At 41.9% G+C, this 22,063-nt stretch overlaps 1 protein-coding gene across 4 annotated transcripts in view; it reads right to left on the minus strand.

Moving 5' to 3' along the window:
• The window catches only part of LOC137780223 (reticulon-1-A-like), a 28,036-nt gene extending 14,176 nt beyond the window's left edge, over window positions 1–13,860 (minus strand). Inside the window, exons 1-3 of one of the 4 annotated variants that reach the window (XM_068568667.1) lie at window positions 13,124–13,860; window positions 6,201–6,254; window positions 2,816–4,267 (exon numbers count right to left, since the gene is read on the minus strand). In XM_068568667.1, coding sequence (XP_068424768.1) covers window positions 2,816–4,267; window positions 6,201–6,254; window positions 13,124–13,634 — 2,017 coding nt within the window. In that variant the 5' untranslated portion in view covers window positions 13,635–13,860. Of the gene's footprint in view, window positions 1–2,815; window positions 4,697–6,200; window positions 6,255–13,123 lie in introns of all 4 variants that reach the window. The other 3 variants (XM_068568666.1, XM_068568668.1, XM_068568669.1) reach the window with 3 other exon arrangements.
• Between the last annotated feature and the right edge of the window lie 8,203 nt (window positions 13,861–22,063).

Consider the following 22,063-nt stretch of genomic DNA (forward strand, 5'->3'; position numbering starts at 1 on the left):
CCTGTGCTGCCGGCGTATATCAGAGTATTTGTACGGTAGCAGAGAGTTTGACTGAATCATCCAGGATGTAGTCGCTGGCGTCTTCCAGTAGAGGGCGCAGGTCTCATTTCCTAAACCCCTCTACTTCCCGTCTTCCAGCCAAAAGGCCCCTTACTCATCAGAACAGACCTTTAGATTGTTGTTCGTCAATGACACAAAGGCTTCAGTTAAAGTCTTGACGAATGAAAATATTTCCCTTTATAAATGAGCTGATTAATGATGAATTTTGGGACATTTCACGTTAAAGACAGACTATCCCCGCCGGCTCTCTTATTGTCCCGCTGCCCTGCTATCAACGTGGCAACCTCCAGTTCACGAGGCGGCGAGTTTTGGTGGCGAAAGAGATGATTGCATAAAAAGTGAAGTACAAAGTGTCCGCTGCTTCGTGCTCGGAGACACAACGTGACCCTTCACCGTGAAAACTTTGCTCTGCACTGCTTCACTGATGACACACCCCACAGTCATTTATTTCCACGCCATAAAACTGTCGACTTCAGTTACATAGATCAATGAATTTAATGATGGTTTTCCCCTTTTAAAAATAAGTGTCAGGGAGTCATCCAAGCAGATGCTGCGTGACTCGTCTCAACGGGCGAAATATTCAAAACCTCTTGAATTAATGACGAATTGAATGTTGATTTGTCACATATCGCACCGTCCTGTATCAGTGTTAACGTTTCACCTCAAATGGATGATTTACTTACAAATAAGCAAGATATTACCACGGGCATGTTTTCCTAACATTTCCATGGTTGGCGGTTTCACCCACTAAGCCACCACAGAAGGAGTGACACGCTTTCTGCAGCTTCAGGGTGTCTTTGATTTCTTGAGATTTCTCCCAACATGTTGCTCTAAGTCAGGATTTGGGTCAAAGGTGAAGATTGTTAGAACAAATAATACCAATAACCTTTTGTTTCAATTTGCGTGACACAAACATCTGAGTAAAGTAATTTAAAAAAAGAAATGGTATGGTGTTTGTAGCCGTAGGATATCAAATTCAAGCGAGCTGCTGCGTGAAGGGAAATTTCTGTTCAGATGGCACAGCTCTGCACCTCAAGTTGTATAATGAGGAACATTTGCTGAGTGGTTTCTGGGTCGGAGAACCCTTTGTGGGCCTGCCAGTGTCGCAATGCAGGGAGGAGGAGGCTTTAATTAACAGGAGATCCCTCTAACGCACGCGCACGAGCAGTTAAAGCGTCGCCAGCTCGTCCCAAAGAGTAAAGTCCTACTGCTCCAGTTACACAGGCTGTCTGCAACGCTGTTGATGGCATTAGTGTGTGTGTGTGTGTGCGCTCATGTTAACGGATCAATATCAGTTTAAATAAAACTGAGTCATCCATTAAAATGAAGACTAAGCGGTGTTGTCTTCAGAGAGGCAGTAGCGCCCCCGGGGGGCCGTTCATCACTTTCTCTGAAAGCCCAGAAGAAGACAGCACGGCATCTGTCCGAAATACCGTCTCCAAAATATCATTACATCACCGTTACATCACCACAGTAACCTTAAGTTAAATTAGGGGTTTACACCACAGCGTTGGAAGATTTTAAACGAGGGAGGAGGGGCGGTAAAGTTATCAAGTGGACTTTATTTATTGCATAAAATATGTTGACAAAAGATGAAGTGGGGCTGCAATTGATGATTAGTTCCAGAAATTGTGGGCCGTTATAAATGATTAGAGCCCTCAATGACATCTTCAATTGTCTTTGCTTTGTCGAATTAACAGTCCAAAACCAAAAGATATTCAGTTTATTCTGATATTTGCCACTTTCTATATCGACTGACGCGCAAAGTTGTGACTGTTCTTTTCACTTCAAAAAGGACGCTACTTAGGATCTAATGGACTGGTCCATAGTGTCGACTAATTTTTCATCAAACCAATTTAAAATTCCCCCCTTAAAAAGAAAAAAAAAAGTCCGTTAAACAACCTGTCAATAGGTAGATATGTATATTGTTGCTTGACAGAAGGTTCAACACACTCTAAAATCATTACAGCTTAATTAACGTATTTGGCAAAGAGGTTGACATACAGGATTTAGACTCTTGAAGATAAAATTTGATGCAATCACGATTTACAGGGTGTGGAGAGATTGTAAAGCACATAAATCCGAGCCAGTGACAGGGTGTGGTTCTCCGGTGTATGTAGTTGTGAATGGGTGTTGGAGTCTATAGGGTGGCGTTGGGTTTCAGTTTGGCATCTAAAGTTAATTCCAGCGCAGAGAGAAGCTAAAACCAGACGGAACGTAATTCAATTTGACAGCGAGGATGGGGAAAAAAATAGAAAAGTCTAATTTCTGCTCGTAATGCATGAAATATTTTGTATATATTGTATTGATATGTATAAAAAAATGGGCTTATGTTTCCAACAGAACAGAAATATCACATTTTACTTACCCCATCTTCAAATGTAAAAAATAAAAAACGGTGAAGTTATGGTACATCCAATGAGACAGAAATGCACAAAATGCAGCAAAAGCAAAAAAAGAACCACAATGGAACACACAACCACACAGATTTTTTTTTCTTCAAAAATGCGAGGGTTAATTATCAAAGAAAATGCAGAAGGGGATGATGCAAGAAAGGAAAAGTGACACTAAGGAGGAAGTGAAAGGGTCCGACGTGAATACTGGGCCGCTGGGTGGCAGGGAGAAAAGCAACTGGAGGAGAACGAAAAGAGTGAAGATGAAAATGATGCCGATGAACATGGAAGTGCCAGTAAAAACCGGGTTGGATGTGGGGGATAGGGAGGATGGTATCCATGCTGGGACTGGTGTATTTTACCTGCGCTTATGTTCACGTTTGGCATCTTAAAGACTTTGCCGCCCTCCGCGCTCTTCTTGGCGACCTCCTCGTCTGGTTTGCGGACAGGGGTGTGGATGAGCGGCACTTGGGGCGGGGGCTGCTGAATGTCGAGCTTCTCCAGCTCGGCCTTGCTCTTCTGGGGGGACGCCTGGGTGAGGAGGCGGTAGGAGCTCTGAGGAGGCGCCTCCGCTTCAACCTTGGGAGGCGGGGCTACTTCGGTCACGGGCGGAGCAGAAAATAGAGGCGCATCTTTCTGCCCGAAGCTCAGATCGTCATCCATGGGGATCTCCGGGGGCTTGGAGGAGGCAAACTTGGACGTATCCAGAGCCTCAAGAAACTCGTCGATAACGCCCCTGGGCGGGCGCTCGATGAACTCAAACTCCTCAGAGGAGACTTCATGCTCGGAGACCTCCTCGGCCATCTCCGGCTCCTCCACTTCCATCTTCTGGTCCATCTTTTCGGTTTCCACCTGGAAGCTGGCGGGGTTCTTGGCCATGGCTTCCAGGACCGGAGACAGGGAGTCTGCCGTTGGCGACTCCGAATCTGAATCCTCAGCGGGGGTCTTCTTGCTCTGGAAGTCAAGGGGCTCAAACTTTTCCATCATTTTCGGAGAATCTTGGCTTGAAAACCAATCTTTCTGCTCAATCTTGACAGGTTTCTCTTCCTTGATCTTAGTCGGGGTGGTTTCCTCCGCCTCTTTGACGAGATCGAATGCGCCGAAGCTTGCGTCGTCTTCGCCTTTTCCCTTGTCGGTCGATCTCACTTCCAACTGCTCGGTCATCTCCTTCAGCAGGGACACTTTAGCGTCAAAGGCAAACGGGTTGTTAGCTGACAGATTGATTGGGGGGTTGGGCGACTCCATCATCCTCCGCTCAAGGATGGGACTCTGCTCCTCGGGACTTCCCTCTGAGGAGCCGGAGTCCATTTTGTCGGGGTTCAGTGGGGAAGACTTCAGGATGTCCGGAAGCGACGTTGGCAGAGCAGAATCTTCTTCCTCGTCTTCGTCGTCGTCGCCGTCTTTTAGACCAGATGAGAACTGATTCATTGACTGCATGAGCGAGTCGGCAGCCATCTTGCCCGTCTCAAATGTCTTCCCCTTGTCTAAGAAAGATGGCGGGGTGTCCTGGGATTCTGCAGTCTGGCCGTACTGAACCAGATCCGGAGTGGGACTCTCTGACATTTTTGAAGCCCCGTTGTCAGACTTGGAGTCTCCAAAATGAGAGTAGCCACTGTCTGCCAGTGGGGAATAGCCCTCGAATGGGTTATTATTCTTCTTCACCTCATACATCAGGTCGTCATCTTCATCAGACTGGTTGTCGTGCAGGTCTGGCTCATAGCTGGAGGAGCTAAAGGGTGCCGTGTCCTTGGAGAAGGAATCCATGGAGACTTTCGAGTTGTCTTGAGATGTTAGGAAAGGTGAATCCCAGTGCTCTGTTGGGTTAGAGGAGGCAAGGTGAGACTCGGGGACCTTCATCTGGGGATTCATGGGGGACGGGCCAGTGGAGGACCTGTCTGAGCTAATCAGCTTCTCCTCAGGCGAAAAGGAAACTCCACTGTCTTCGCACGGATTATGAGGCCCTGGGTCTTTCCCTAAACTCAGGTATGGACCAGCTAACGGATCTAGGTCTTCCTTAATCTTACTGCGGCCCGGTCCAGAGCCACCCTCTTCTCCCACCCAAGGCATGTCCTTGGAATGAGTAGTGGGGGGTTCGGTGGCGAAGGAGCCAAAGGACGCTGCAAATCCCAAAGCAGGGGGCTGGTTGGGACTCTCGGTCAGAGAGAGCTCCTCCAGTGAGTCGGGGGAGTGAAGAGGGGAGAGAGGAGAGATGGGAGCAGGGGAATCACCCTTCTGCCCAAGTGCTTGAGTAGAGAGGGAGGAGGGAGAATGCAATACAGCACATATCAAAGACATACTCCATTCCTTACAGTGCTCACCACACCTGGGTAGAACTGTTATTACAAACAGTTTGAGGAACACAAGACCAGACAAGTGCTGCTAAAATGTTGGCTGTGTCTGGTCGATGGGACACACACTGTTTCCTGACAAAATCTGTACGAGTATTGAATATAAAAGCAAAAAAGTGTCTTGCCTTTCCTTGAAAACAGGAGAGAAAGCAACGTTTTAGAACCAATATTGAGGCTAATCTAATTTGGAGCGTTATCCAGATTAAATTATCACATTAACTCATCCAGATAAATAGGTTATTCGAACATAGTTCAGAGAACTGATTTCTTAATTCTGAATGAAGTTAGTTAATTAAAAACAGTGCGTTTTAATTTTAAACAAAAAGCTATAGGAGTTGAAACCATCAACCACACTCATACAGAGTATCGTTGAGCCGGTGAAAGAAATATTAAATGTTCTAAATTTGACATTTAGAGCCATTTGCTATGTTTAGCTATAGTGGAGTAATGTATACCGAGGCAGATAATTAAGTCACTCTCCCTCCAAGTTGTAAGTCGAGCTTCTTCGTTCTTGGTTGACATATCCTGGCCGGTCACACACATAGTTCAAGTAGTTTGTGACCGCATCGCTACGCTGCACTTAAAACAGCGGTTACAGCTGCTTGCGTAGGCTACACAAATAGCCCAGAATGTAAAAGATGACAATATAATTATGTTAAATGCCAATTCAGTTAAAAATCAAGCGCGTACAAACATTGACCTATCTTTTGAGGGTTGTAGAATCTTAATCAAGCGACTTCAGGACAGGAAGGAAATACATTTGTCTTAGAGCGAAAGCTCCATAAGTCAGCCATGTTTTTTTGGAATCAAACAGGACTGGAATATAAAAGGTTTCCCCATGTTGTTTGGCAGAAAAAAAAATACCTTTCACAGTCGGGAGTTGGCAGCATTTGTCTGGTGGTCTGTATTTACAACCCTGCTTTGATGCATGGTGGTAAAACATGTTTGTTCCCAGGTCTGGTGCCAATAAATCATGCCCAATTCATCTTACAAACACAAACTACTAAGTTGTGCTAGATAATGATTCCCCTCAAAGAACTTTCACAAAATATTGTTGAATAAAATGAATCAATATTGTTTGTCAGTCGCTGAGGAGAATCATTATTCGTACTATACTAGTGTTAAATTCATGTCAATCTACTCTACAACATCAATCACGCGTGAGTCACAATGCAACACAAGCAAAGTCAAACATCTAAATAAGTGTTTTTCAGATATCAACCCACACGCATCCACAGTAAATGCTATAAGGAGGTGACAAAAATCTACAACTTCTTGCATGCAAAAGGGTTATTTTTGCCACATCATTGAAAAAAGGAAAGGGAAAGTGAACTAAAGAAGTGGTGAAAGAAAATAATAGAGGAGGACGTGGGGAAACAAGCGAGCAGAGAGAACTTGCCTGCAGGGAATTGCATCAGAGGATGAAGCTGAGCTTTAAAAAGAGAAGGTACATCTGTGGAGGAAACAAGAGAAAGAAGCAGAAAGTTTAGTCAGCCCAGAAAAGAAAACGACCAGGGAGAGCGACGGAGAGCATCTTCATCATCAAGGAACGCCGTTTGCGATGTCCAAAGCCTAACGTGGAAAAAAGGTCCCTAAACCAACATAATAGTAGGCTCCATGTTAGTAAATTTCAGCTGGAACGTCTTAATTAGAGCTTTTGAGTGGAGTTCAAGAAACCCAAAAGAGAGACATGTAGGTCCCTGCAGGACATTCTTCACCCAATTGTAAAAATACTTTTCCCCAGAAAAACATTGGCTATACCTTTTTAAACAGCATTGTTTGTTGAACGCGATGGTGTATGTTTACGTTGCTTACTCAACCAGTTCTCTCTCAGGTATGTGAATATTTGTTTAAAGGGTTTTCATTCGGTAGTTAGGGGGAGGACAGGGCATCGGTGTCATAGCGAGACCAAACGAACACGACAGCTTGCTTTGGAGAGAGATAAAGGACTGAAAGCGTACAATAGAGGACAACCGTCGCAAGGAGACGCGAGTAGAGAAATAATTCCCCTCCGATCAAGTGGAAGTGATTATGATAACTGGAATTTCCCAGAAGTGAGCAACAAGAGGGCACAGCGGCATACAAGACAAGCTATGAAACAGAAATGTGATCTAAATTAAAATTTGAAACTTTTACTTTCAACAGTTATGGAATTGTCAACATGACCTCGGAGATGTTCCCAGAGTGAGGAAACTTCCTCCTGAGCTCTAAAAGTTTAACCAAATAACATATGGTTAAAATCACATTAAGGAGGAATGCTTCACCAATTTAACAAAACTGCATGTTGCAGCAAACAAACAAAAAAAAGAAATGAAAAGAATCCAGCACCAAATTTCGAGAAATTACCAATACCAATTTTTGGATGGGAATAATTTCAAAGCAAAACTGAATTTAAAAGAGCTCAGCTCACCTGCAAAGTTTTCTAACCTGAGAAACATTCTGGCTGGATATAAACCTGGTTTCTATGGTATTTTCCTGAATTGTGGTGGTGGATTGATGTCAAGTCGGTTTAGGATTACTAAAAAAAGCCACGTTGACGAGGGAAAAGTAACACTATTGACGTGGGTTAGACGTCTTTCCTTAAATTAAGTGAGCAGTAAGAGCCAGTATTGGGTTTATTCTTCGACATATTGGGTGGAACCAAACCGGATAGGAGAAAATAAACTCTTCGACACAAAAATATAGAAGTAAAATGTGGAAAATATGTGCGCTCACATCTGTAAGTAGAAACGAACGTTTGTCTAGTCAGGCGTTCCACCCAGAACGTCAACAGCTTTTTACTTTTGTATTTACAACATAATAATTCCGTTTACAGCCACCTCTCCTTTAAGCACAACAGAAGTGCTTTCCCTGAGGCCTAATAGCCCCTGAAGTCATTAGAAGTGGGAAAAAAAGAAGTGACAAGGAGCGAGGAAGTGCTCTCAAGCAAGGCACTAGATCGGCAAAGAAGATGGGAGAGAGCTCGGTTTGCATTGAGCAGCTCCGAGCGTTAAAATAAAGACTGGTGGGAGACTCATTTACGCTCCACTATGATCAAAGTTTCATCATATGTGGGAGTGTGGGATAAAATCAAACTTTGACAATCAGTGAAAAATTGGCATGAATTAAAAGCAAAAGCGCATCGTAAATTGATGAGTGGTTTTATTGGATTCAAGTTCATTAGAAGTTTTCGAAAAATGTAAATATTATTGTAATCATTTGACCAAACTGATTCTTTATTTGAGGCCGCTTTGTTTTGTTACCTCTGCTGTCAAGGTTTAAGTTCCCGTCATGAAGAAGACCTGTAAGATCAAACCAGACAGGTTTAATAATAAACAAGTTGTAAGCTTATCAAACATCAGATTAAACAGGAACCAAAGAGATCCAAAAATATAATCTATGTCAACATCTAAAGCTGAGTTATGACATTTTGTCTGAATGTGAAAGGATGACTCTGAACAAAGCATTTAAGTCTGCTACAGGACGTCAGAAGCATATTGTTGAGCGTCATGAGACAAAGATCCGGAGTGTGTATCCTGTTATTAGATTTAGACTACGTACAACAGTAACTGGGCCAGCATTAGGAAATGTTACCAGATTAGAGCCAACATCACATGTCGCCTTAAACATAGCTGGGAACAATACACACTTCGTCTGGCTGTCGACACTTCAAACCCGCGGCAGGCAGCTGCAGCCGTTGAAATGTTATAGTATAGTTGACACTGGAACTAACCGCGAGTTAGAATGGTCGATTCAAGGATTCTGGAGGACAAATAAACATGAAAACATTACCTCTCCCCTTAAAGAGAGATGAATATTTCACAGTATCATTAAAAACAAAGTCACAAATTTCTTCTCAAGTGCCCAACAATATCTGACAAAGAATGTAAAAGAGATAGTCAACTATCTTACTGCTAGTTTATCTGCCTCGGTCGCCACGCTGAGGTATTCGTTTCCTCCTCGAGCTATAAGTATCTTGAAGAATGCCTTTACGGCTCACCACTGATATACGACTTCAGACCGACGGCTCACCTGCTGCCATCTTGTACACTAAAGAACTCAATGTACGGGTTCTCTGCATCCTGCTGGTTTAAAATACACAAGTGTGTACCACGTCCGTTTTCAATCATTTAGAAAGGCAGTTAATCAATGCAGGGAATGTCTGCGATGACACTTGATTTCATGGCCTCTGCAGCAGTCTCTCTATGATCTACAAAACAAACAGTTCTGCAAAAAAGTTTTGCACAATTTGTCTCAGACTCATGGAGGAAAGCGCACACAAAAACCAGAACTTTGTGTATTCTAATATAGCTTTGTTGCATGCATTTTTATCTGTTGTGTTCCCGTCAGCAGGCACGACAGTGCGAGAGAAAAACTGGCCTCCAGCTAAAACCAAACCTCACTGCATGCCGTCCAGACATCCATCCATGTAACAGGTTTTATAACAAGATCATGTCAGCAGTTCAGTCACATTTTAAATCAGTTTTCAACCACAATTTAAACAGCGCCGAGTCTGATTTCCATGTATAATCTCAATCTCTGGTTTTCCTATCGCTGCGACGGAGAAATTAGTCAAGACAAAGCCTGGCTAGCTGCTTCTCCCCCCTGCTTCTAGTCTCTTACGCTAAGCTAGGCTAACCACATGATGAGACCAGCTCTGTACTGCGAGTAATGTGCTTTTATTCAATTATAGAGGCATCGGTTTGCAGTATAGAACGATCGATAAGTAACAAGAAATGTCACAGATATGTCTGAGGTCATTCAGAGACAGTGTCTCATTACATTAACGCTGTACATTGTTCCACTTACGACACATACTACGCTTTCAGAATCAGATTTTTTTTTTTTTTAAAAGGACCATCATCCAAAATGTTTATTGATTATATACTAGACTTCTTTATTTTTTTACTCTCAGATATCAGTATTGCTCTTTAACAGTAATTTTCACAAACAACAAGCTGGTGTTTCGACCAAATTGTAACACGCAAGCAATCTTTGAACACACAAAAACACTTCAAAGACATCATGTGAGACCATTCTTTCGCTGGAACAAGAGAAGTAATAATAATAAAATCAGCTTTTATATGATGAATCAGCACAACATGGCTTGGTATCATCAGCTGTGGAAATATATCTGTTCATTACAGCGATAAAAGGCAAGAATTTAAAACAGATTAACATGTGGTTCGTCACATTGTTTTTTAGTTTGACTCGCTTCTAGCCTTAAAGCCAGCTGCTGCGTTGTCAGAGTCAAAACAACAGACAGAAGCCACCTGGTGTGCTAATTTGGGTGGAGGGCCTGACTCTGAAGCCCACTTCAGTGAAGCCTTCACCAGGATACAGAGAAAAACAACAACACTAGTCAGCACACACTGAGCTTTAAGCCTCCGTGACTTGTGTGTCTGACTCCCCCTCTCCATTTAATTAATCCACCTGACCACATCACAAGCGCTTCGCAAATACACAACGACGGATGTAGGTGACACTATAATAAGATGTAGGCCGGCGGAGATCGTTGATTAAGCATCCCGCCAGTCACGCTGTCGGACATACTGAGGGTTGACTTTTTTTTTTTTTTTTTAAAAAGGTGACGACAATGGATATGTGTGGTGTTAAGTCACAGCTGGGCTCATAGAATAAGAGTCATGTACAGAGAAGAGAAGAGGGATTAAAGGCTCTAGATGAAAGAAGTGTGTGGAGTGATATCTGGCTGTTGCCTTTAATTGAGCATTATCAAACTTGATAAATGAAAAGCAGCAAATGCTGTTGTTGTTTTTACATTAAATATGACCTAAATGAATAATCGCTTACTCATATCGCTTCAAATCAACAGAGTTGAATGCTCCACTATTAACGATTCCTTACTGAGAACAATTTTAGAACATGTTTCCACAAAAACCCCTTTTTGAATTTACCAAAAGTTCTCAAATGTTACCTATTGTTTTGCAAAAGAAAAAACATCCAACACTTGCACAAAAAAACATTTTATTAACTATCTGATTTTATTTTTTTAAATGAAAAAATGCCCAATCTGAAAGCTTCCAGTTTTGCTACCAGTAAAATTAAATCAGGGTCCAGCGTGATGGCTGCCACTTACAGCCAATCGTTTGGTCCATAAAAGTTATAAAATAGTGAAAAATGTCAAGTAGCATTTCCTTAAGCGTGCACTGTTGCCTTGCCAAAAAGCCCCAAAATGCAAAATGTTCTGTCACATGAGACAGAGAATAGTAGCAAATCCTCCCAGGTGCGATGCTGGAGGAAATTAATTAATTAATTAACATACTTATGAATAACCAATAAGCAAAATTGTTGCATTTCGCGGTGGCAGAAAATCCCTCTGTTTCTCTTCCCAAAGTTCCTGTCTGCCCAGGACAGACAGGAACTTAGTATAAACTGTATACTAATGAATAGAAACAATAATGCTGTAAAATAAAATGAGGTTAAAAAGAGCGTTCATGATACAATAAAAGGGCCCCTTGTGGCCAAAAAAAAAAAACGATGGATGCAGCATTTGCATCTCATGTTGACACATTCTCAGTTTTTTTGGCATGACTCAGTTATTATCCTTAAGTGTGGGAAAATACAAATCATTTCTTTTAGTCTTTTGTTCAATCTTGTGACTTTAAACTGGATCTTATGGCTTATTCACCTAAATAGGCCTTGTCAAGCAGCCCCACCCTGTCTCTCTGCTGCCAGTGGAGGAGGCAAGACGGGCCTGTTAACCTGCTATCTGCCACATACCCAATAAACAACAACAACAGCTCAGAATAAACACTTACTGGAATGAAATCCAAACTTTACAAACATGCAACTTCATTCAAAAGATCATTCAGACCTGTAATAGCAGCAAAGAGGGGACACGAGAAGGCTCGCAGGCCTCACTGGCTAAATTGTTTTCCGGATTTAGGGTGTTGGTTTGGGTGGAGATGGAGAGAGGGGAGGGAAGAGAAGAGAAGGAGGGGGGTTGAATGGCTGATAATAGCCGGCAACAGGGCAAAACACATAACACCGAATTGAAGGCTTTGAGGTTAGTCTGGAAATAATATGGAAAAGCCATGAGACCGACAGGGAGTGGACGCGGAGCGGATTCCTTTGTTGTGACTAATCTCTGGGTTACAGCTCCGGTAAACCGTGCTGTGCTAACGGATCGGTGCGTCCATTATCGGACGGGTCCTCACCTCCCCCAACGTGTGTCGCATTTTACCTTATTTTACTCATCCGCCAAGATATACAAGTCAACCCCACGCGGTATCCTTGCTATTTAAATAATTAAATATATATATTATTTTTTTTTCACATGTGTGAACAATCACGTCCTGGCGTTAGCCTGCTGAAGTCAACCTGACACCGGGCGAGAAAAACCTGACACTATCGGTCGTGTTTGCCATGTGTTTGAGCTTTGTATAGCAGAGAAATGATACCCGGTGCCTACACACCCTTCCAGCTCAGTTACATCCCTTTTTTATTTGAACAGAAACCGGAAAAAACGCCTTGTGTCCGATAATGGAATTATCCGATGCTAGCAACAGCGGGTCGAGGCACATAGCAGACGTTCCGTCCCGACACAATAATGACAAGTATAACCGTGGAATACGTAACATGTGTGCCCGGGAAGTGTTCAATAAAACACGATTCATGCTGATGTAAAATGACCGAGTTGTCAGCACATCGTTGAAGGCTTAAAAGAATGGTGCAATAGTGCCACCTCATCCAGGCAACAGGACACAGTGTGCCTCCTGCCGTGTGTCGAAACAGGTGGGCCGCACATCCCCAACACAAACCTGGGCGAACCTCTGAGCTCATTCACCGGGAATCTGAACAAAAATACCGGGCGTAGCCCCCGTTAATTAAACCAGAAACACACGTCTGGTTAAAAGTGTGTGTGTGTTATTTTTTTCAACGTCCTAGCCCCGGAAAAAAAGGACCTCCGGCTGTCAGACAGCAGGTTAGCTTGACGGTGAATCCGCTCCCCGGAGCACCACAAGCCCGCTAACCGGCTAACCTCACTGTCACGGGGGAGCATAAACACGTTCACGAAGGTTTCAATAGGATTTAAACTTTAACTGGAATTACAGTTGGTTTAAAAAGGACATACATGTGCCGCCACGCCCCTCGTTTTTATTTATCTCCATTCCGGCGTGTGGACGAGCAGACTATGCTAACGGTCGTTCACATGGAACGTTCGACATAACGTGCACTAACCGTTAGAAAAACCGTTTTAACGAAATCTCACTCATAACGTACAGTTGAAATACATGTATATATTGTTTTTAAGTAGATTAAACTCGCTAAATAAAAACATAGGATAAAGTTAAGACACGTTGTTTTAGATTCGACACTCACAAGATGCTGGAGCTGGTGCTTCCTCTGTCACCGCAGGTTGCTCTGCTGCTTCTGCGGAAGCTGGGGCTGCTTTCCAGGGTTCAGCCGCTGGGAGGGCGTCGATCTCCGGGGCAGGTTCGGGTTCAGCCTGTGGCTCCGGCTCGATCTGTGAAGACTCGGGTTGGACTTTCGGGGCGAAAACTTCTTTGGGCTCCTTGGCGATTAAAGGCGGGATGTCGTCGGGAACGAAAGAAAAGCTGGTGGAGTCTGGCTCCGGTTCTGTTATCTTTGGCACCGACACCGGGTCCCAAACGCGGACAGGCTCTGGTAACGTTACTGGCTCCTCTTCTGTGAACTCTAGCGCCTCATTGTCTTCAGCTAAGTGACGGTCCAAGGCGTCCTGAGCCCCGCCGACCAAGTCCACAATATCATCCATGCTGAAGTGGTCCTGTACGGGCTTGTCCGGCTCGGCCTCGTAGTGGTGCGCCTCCCTACCGAACAGAGGAGTGGTGGAAGAGACGTGGTCTGCCATTTTAGTTTTTTGTTTAGTTCTTGTCTATCCCCAAACTGTCTTCCGAGGTGAAAAAAAAGTTCGTTTTTGGGGCTCGGTTTTCCTCGTGGTACTAACTTCTGCCGGTGAGACGGGAATGGGGGGAAAGCTGCGAAACCGGTAACTCTCTCCCGGTACGTCTGCTCGTGACACCGGATAGAGTTGGACAAGTGCGCCACACGACAGTTGAGTCGAACCCGAGTCTCGGATGAACTGTGAAGTTGAGAAGGAGTGGAAAGGGAACTCTCCTGACCAATTACATGCGGGTTGACCCCTGAGTGACGTGACCTTTGGCCAATCAGAGCACGTCTATGTTAGAGGCGGACCCCGCCCAGCACAGTGGAGGTGTAATGGGACACCTCCTCTAAAATTTAGGAGCATGAAGTTCAGTCTGTTCTGTGACATAACTCCAGCAGGGCGCTTTTTACATAACTTTAACCTACTCTTTTTTCTTTTTTTTTTCCTCCTTCTGGCTCCTGTACTGCCAACACATGTCATACGGTGGCCTGGACGGCACGCAGACGTTTAACCTTACCAAAATGCAAAGTCATACTTTAAAAGTATAATCAACCATGAAAGTATTGAAACATCCATGCATTGGTGCGTAGTTCTGACAATGATTTGATTATTACTCATTGATTGAATTTAAGTAGTGTTGCAAGTAAAGGAAGCAATATAACAATGTAAATACTCAGTTGCAAATAAAAGTACATGATTATTTGCATAATCTACTTATCACATAAAAACACAACAGTTAATGTTGTAAATCAATGTAGAGTTGTAGTAGAGTGGAAGTATAAAGTAGCTCAAATGGAATGACTCAAGTAAAGTACAAGAACCTAAAAATAGTACCCCCCTCCTTCCTTCTACTACTACTACTGTGCAGCCAACACGTGTCACACAAAGACAGGCAGTACTGAGAGAGGTATTTAGAAGTTTTACTCCATTAATGTCATGATTTAAACATGGTTTCAGTAAAAGTCACACCTCAAAAGTATTATCAACAACGTATACTTAAAGTCTCTAGTTACCTAGGGGGTAAAATGTCATCAGGTTTCCTCCTCTGGAGATCATGATTCCTGCACAAAATATGAATTCAGTAGAAGTTGCAGAACAAGTCAAACTGTTGAATGCACCACAAGGAAAATTAGAGGATCACCCGAGTCATTAAAACTAATCTGTGCAACGATTTTATTTGTATGAGAATTCATCCGAAAGTTGACGAGGTGTGTTCCTCCCAGAACTAAACCCAAACATTGACCTTATGATGGCTTTTGAGGGAAAAGTCAGAGGGTCACAGTAAAAGATTCATTCTGTGTGTGTGTGTGTGTGTGTGTGTGTGTGTGTGTGTGTGTGTGTGTGTGTGTGTGTGTGTGTGTGAGGAGCATGAATCAGTAGAAGAGCAGGGGGGACAGACTCAGCTTCAGTTTGAGATGTATAAAGTTACACCACATACTGATGATATAGGTCAAGTACTATATATAACACGTGAATGTAAAAGTGTATTTATATATACATAAGTATATATATATATATGACAGCTTCAGATTGCTGATATTTAACATGTCTCTTCATGCACAGACTCAAACCAACACTGGATGTATCGAGGAACAAGTGTTGTGTGTGTATCAGAGCCTCAGTTCTCTTCCTCCTCTGTGCCATAGAGCTCCATTGTTGTCCAAAAACTATAACTATGAATGAGCCTCACTGTTGCTCTGGGTGAGACGTTCCTTTATTACCATTAACTCACACTCTTGTCTATTTTGACTCAGTCCTTCATACCAAAGGGGAAGTATTGAGAGACGAACCGACACGCCGTTGCTCTGGGAGGAAGACGCGTCTGGAATGTTTCTAATCGGTGTTAGATTTTAATGGATCTTCTGGTTGATCTATTGGGAATTTGGCACTTACTGGACATTTTGTGGAGCTCTCGGTAACCCTTTGTGGCCTCCATCAGCAGATAAAAAGAGGGGAATCGACTGTCTTTAGGTTCACGGTTACATGTTGAACTTTGGAAGGGTGTTTAGCCTCCTGCTCTCTGTAGAACAATTGTTTTTTGGTCGCTGAGCTAGAAACAATGAACTTCATTGTGACATAGTTTAGGTTTGAGTAGCGAAGGGGAAACCGTTTGGTGAGTCACATGTTTTTAACTTTCTAAACCATGAAGAAACGTTTCTCAGAGAGAGAAACGTAAATGACAGAATCGGAAAGCTTGGAAATATTGAAACTAGTTGAGAGAGTCTGAAAGTTAGGACAGTTTGAGGCCTCAGGGTTTGAAGTTTCACAGCGCTGGGAAACTAAAATTGTGCAATTCAAGTAGAAATAAACATATTTAACTTAATACGCAGAGGCATTAAAAACCGTTATGGTTTCAGTTAAGTTTGACATTTTATTTAAAGACACTAGGAAATGAAAGCCAACATGCTGACAGATTTTTCTATTTATATTCTTTGGGGTGGGGGCTTCCATGTCTCTGTCATCTCTCTCGACATGGTTATTCATGTCGCAGAGCGTGATGAGGAAACTGTGAGCATGTTAACAAGGTCTGAAGGTCTAAACAGCTCAATTTTACACCTTTCTTCTCTTTCTTTTTTGTTTTTTTACTTCCTTGCTCTGGTTGACTCTCACTGCTGTCATAGTGTCACGTTCAGAGACCAAAAACAAACAAACTGTAATAAAGACACAGGAAACCACTCTGAGCTGCGGCACTCGCTGGTGAACATATAGTGGATAATTTAGCAAATAGTCCGAAACTTCTCTCAGAAGTTGGTGGAAACCAAAACAGAGGTACAAAAAGGAGAATATTGGACTCAGGCGGACATAAACACAAAGAAATAAGGAACTCTTCGCCCTTTAGTCGAGCATCAATCAGTCAGGGGATTCCTGTATTCAGGAACGTTTCATTCATCATGAAAATAAAACATTAAAAATCCAAACTTCTGCCCACTTTGCCTCCGTGCTCCTAACACGTTTCCACAGAGGGTGACACAGGAATGTGCACAAGTCAACGTGACTGAAGCAAAGCAGAAAGGTCAAAACCCTGGAGGCAGATGTGAGGCTCAAAATCGGGTGTAGATGGGCGTGGCCAACTCAACACAACAATAGAAAAGGCTGGTTATGCACACTGATGTGATGGAGTGATGCAACAGTGTGTCAGCAGGCGGAGGACTGAAAAAACATGGAAACAACGAGGAATAAATTAGCAGGAGATGAAGTGTAGTCGCGCTGGCGTTGTCTGACTTGATCTGTGGCTCTAAAAGGACGCACACATGGCAGTGGTGTTGCCTCCGTGTTGCAGCAGACTGTTTGTCGTGCAGCGTGTTGTGTTGGAAACAGCAGTCAGCTGACTGGAGGATGCTGCAGCAGTCGCTGTCGGCCGGTGGTGAGTCACTGCACATGATGTGAGCGCCCGTGTCTTGTTCCTGCACACACCTTCTATCAAGCACTCCGGTTACACTCCCATCAGATGAGGTCATCGCTGCAGTCGCTTCTACCTCAGAAGCAACGTCAGCGCTTTTTGGAAACATCTTTTTCTGTGTGTTTCGGCCTCCAGAGTTCATGTTGAAACAGTGGCTCTGTGTCAAAGTGAGTTTTTAACACAGATACTCATATTTTTCACTTTAAGAGAATTAGTACATGTTACAGTTAATAAATACTTTGTTACAAGTCCTGGATTCAATAGTTTACTTCAGTAAAAGTACAACAGTATCAAAATATACTTAAAGTACCCAAAAGTACTCATCCTGCAGAACGGCCTATTTCAAAATGATATATTATATAATTGGATTATAATTATTGATGCATTCATGTGTTTATTACTTTAACCCGTTGAAAACTGTGGAACCAATTTTGTCTCCAGTCCTCTTTTTCCCTGTGTTTGAGTCGTCATAAAAACTTCAAATTAATTCCAATACTTGTGTTTATTGTATATATTTGTTCAGCAAAGTCTTGGGAAAAAATGTATATCTGCAAAAAAAAAAATCACTTTTAAAAGATATTTTGATCATAACTATGAACATCCAGCATGATATGAGCCAGATTCCCCAAAAAAGCCTCCTGGAGCGTCAATAAGACACCTTTTTGGAAAGATTAGGACCTAAAGAATCAGAATCTGCAACAAAAATCACAATAAAACAAAGTCTTGGTCTGTTAGGAAGGAGTTTCAGTCAAAAAACTGTGTCGTTTGGTTTAAAAATGAAAAAGAATGACGTATTTTATGCCAAAAGATTGTCTGAATGGGGCATGCTGGGACTTAAAATTGGAGCGGGAGGATTTTCACGCACAGTTTCCAAAAGGTTAATCTAGATTTGAAATCATACGTTATTAGTTGATTATATGTTGTTAATAATCTGAATTCACAATGTATCTTTGATTCTCAACATTGACATACTTTATACATAAATACATATGCAAATGAAAACTTAATGGTGAATATGTGTGTGTGTGTGTGTGTGTGTGTGTGTGTGTGTGTGTGTGTGTGTGTGTGTGTTGACACAGAGATATCTTTAGTCATGCAGCATTGAGGCTGGGATGCTGCAGCTGCTCGGTTGCTCTGCAACAGGTTTGAACTGTTTACGGTGTTTCGCTGGAAGTTGACAGACGCCGGCAAGACCAGAGAGGAGGAGACATAAATACATAAATACATATTAATTTACTGTTTATATGTTGTTCATGGTGTATGGAGCAAGTGCTGGAACGTAACTGTACTTCAGTACATTTAAGGTACTTGTGCTGTACTTGAGTATTTTAATTCAACTTCTAATAATGACCCAGTGATATAATATATTGTATAAAGTCACAGGCGACATTTTTATACTTGTATTTATAATTATGACCAAAACAAAGTTGACAAAAAAAATCATAATTACGACAACAATAAAAAAAAGTATGACCAAAATTATGACAACAAAAAATAAGTTTGACCAAAAAAAAGTTGACAAAAAAATAGATATTTATAATTATGACACAAAAATAGTTGATAAAACCAAAAAATCATTATGACAAAAGAAGTATCACTAAAAAAAAAATCAAAATGATGATAAAAAAAATCTATATTCAGAATTATGACACCAAAATAAAAATCATAGTTATGACAAAAAATGTTGATAAAAGAAAAAAAATCTTAATTATGACAACAACAAAAATAAAATGACAAACAATATTCATAATGACAAAAAAGTATGACAAAAAATATATATATATTCATAATTTTGACAAAAAAAGTTGACAAAAGAAAAAAAAAACATAATTATGACAACAACAAAAAAAGTATGACCAAGACAAAAACGACAAAAAAAACCACTTTTTTTAAACTAACTTGCAGCACATTTTCAGTCTTTGCTTCTATACGAACGTCTTTCAGGTTGTTTGGTACAAATATTTGAATCATTTTGTAATTATGAGTTACAAAACTGTGTCCCAACTTAAATTGTTTTTGTGCTCTTCTTTTTCTTCCTACACTGTCAGATTTTTTTTTTTTTTTTTTAGGATGAATCGCATCAACAGGGAGAAAAGTGTTACTCTGCTCTTTAGGATTGAGATAGTTTATTGATTTATGTCTGTTCCTTTTCTTTCTTCATTACTAGTTTTGGCAGCTTTACAGTGAATTGCCTGTAAAATACCAAAAATATTCAGGTTTTTAACTGAAGAATGAACTCCCAGCATGCATCAAACCAGCCATTTCACCTCAAACCCAGGTGTTTAATCTCAAACAGAAGCGGTGAGGACGGTGAAAATGTCCTCACCTTCAAGGTCTAACACTCAAATGTACTCCCAAAAAAGTACATGAACACACACACACACACACACACACACACACACACACACACACACACACACATGCACAGAGATGAGGGAGAGGGGGGATTACACAGCATTTTTCTCTTTTTTTTTCTACTGATGCCCGAGTATTTATAACACACACACACACACACACACACAGACACACACAGACACACACACGCAGCCTCCTGACTGAGCGCATTACATCAGGAATGGGCATATGTTGTGTGTGTTGGTTCCAGTTGATGTTTCCATGGATTAAAGGTGTTGCTGCTGTTGGTTTGGTGGAAAATACTCGGCAGAGCTGGCTGATGGGAAATATTTCTATTTATGAGGCGTGGCGAGGCATGAGACATGATGATGATGATGTGTGTGTGTACGTGTGTGTGTGTGTGTGTATGTTAATTAACCCAATTACATGCGAGGGTGACATCCAAGTGTATTTATATGGCCCATTGATTATTCTAAGGATCTTACAAAAGTGGTGAAAGTACCTATAACCACTCTAAACTCTGTATAAAAAGTATTATCAGGTCATTGTAGTTGAAGTAAAAGTATTCATTGAAATGTTCCCTGTCCCTGTTTTACTCAGATTCATGATGTTTCTGCCGTGATGCATTTCATAGCTGATCCAAGAGGCTTTTTAAACACTTTATTTCTCTGAAGAAGTAGAAGAAGATCATTTTCTGAAACCAAAGAAGCTGTGTCATGCCGGACCAGCATCACACACACACAGAAACACACACACACACACACACACACACACACACACACACACACACACACACGCACACACACACACAGTGCAGGAGATCAATAGGCTGTTAATGGAGCCAGGCGGTTGTGAGTCAGCACTGGATCTTCGTATCTTTATCTCTTTTCCTTCTTCTAATAGGAACTGTTACAAAGAACATTTTTAATGAAATGTTGTGCTAAAAACACAAGTATATCAACGGTAGAAGAAGTATTGAGATCATTGACTTCAGTAAAAGTTGCAGTACCACCGTGTACTCGGGTTGGCAAAGGATCGGTACGGTATATTAATGAAACGTGTATTTTCTCGGGTGTGATGTTCCAGTTGTTGTCGGATGAAAGTTCAGTTCATTGTTGAGTGATTTGACTCCAGCGGTGTGTGAACAAGGACGAGCACCAACAGGACCGGCGAGGTTTAAAAACCGGTTTGGCGAGGCGGCTGCGAGGCGGCTGCGAGGCGGCGTGCCAGCGTTCCCACGCCGCTGATCAAAAGATAAACTCTGCATCACCTCCCGACTGCAGCGCTTGTGAGACTTCACGGCTAAAAACCAGCTTCATTTCCTGATTCTTTCCTTTTTTACAGGCGAGCAGAGAGAGAACACGTGGAGAGCTGGACAGAGAGGATGCTGGGTAAACAGTCAGCCTCAGTTTATAGACTAGTGGGAGTGTGTTTGCTCAGTGTGTGTGTGTGTGTGTGTGTGTAGCTTCGTACACAGATTGAGGCCTACGGCCGACACAAAGCCTCTTCTGTTTGACCTGCTGAGCGTGTGTGTGTCGTCGGGTTAGTCGGACTTGTGAGGACTCGAGCGCATGCTGCTGATCTTGTGAGGACATATCGGTTCAGATTACAGTTAAACTGGGGTTATGTTAGATAGATTAAGGGTTAAAGATTAGTGCATTATGATAATCCTCTGAGATTTAGGAGTTAATTTAGTGAACAAGGGATTTCAAACACAAGACTTTACCTTGTAACGGACTGTTTTTGAACAGTTGTGTTTGTATTTTGACTTCTTCACTGCTCACAGATGCAGTTCTACAGGATGCATCTGATATGGGCTCTGGAGAGAGAACCCTCCATGCACCTGCCCGTTATCTGCCTCCTTAAACACACTGCAAGCAGTGATTTACAGCCTCGCTGTCTGATTGTCCGCGGCTGTAAACACCTTTAATAAAATAGATGTTATCAGCCAGCGGCGAGGGCGTTGGTTCGGTTTGAGAAGTTATATAATTATTTTGTGTGTCCTTTATAAACCTGCTACGCTTGATGTATTTGTACAAGCGCTGGGCTGGTAATATTTTCGAAATTGTGTTTCATTTCATACCATTAAAAAAAAAAAAAGAATAGACGGGGAAAGAAATACAAAACATATTAGCAAAGATAACTTCAAAATAATACATAACTTTTCAAAGCCATAAAGAAATATGTGGAGCCTCAGCATTTTGCATTATATTTAAGCATTATCACAGTAATGTTAAACTATTATTACACTATTATATATAACCAGTATATTTATACCTCTGAGTTTCTGCCCTCATGTCTTGTAAAACGTAATAAATCCTGCTTCAACCTTTTGGAAGTCCTCCCGCTCTCATTTTAATACCCAGCATGCCCCATTCAGACAATCTTTTGGCATAAAATACGTAATATTCTTTGCATTTTTGAACCGAACAACACAGTTTCTTGACTGAAACTCCTTCCTAACAGACCAAGACTTTGTTTTATTGAGATTTTTGTTGCAGATTCTGATTCTTTAGGTCCTAATCTTTCCAAAAATGTGTCTTATTGACGCTCCAGGAGGCGTTTTTATTGGGGAATCTGGCTCATATCATGCTGCATGTTCATAGGTGAGATAAATAAGTGATCTACAAGAGGGCAA

The sequence above is a fragment of the Clinocottus analis genome, unplaced genomic scaffold (genome assembly GCF_023055335.1).
Source record: "Clinocottus analis isolate CAN_PGR_092001 unplaced genomic scaffold, fCliAna1.0.p SCAF_8, whole genome shotgun sequence".
In the NCBI taxonomy this organism is placed as follows: Eukaryota; Metazoa; Chordata; class Actinopteri; order Perciformes; family Cottidae; genus Clinocottus; species Clinocottus analis.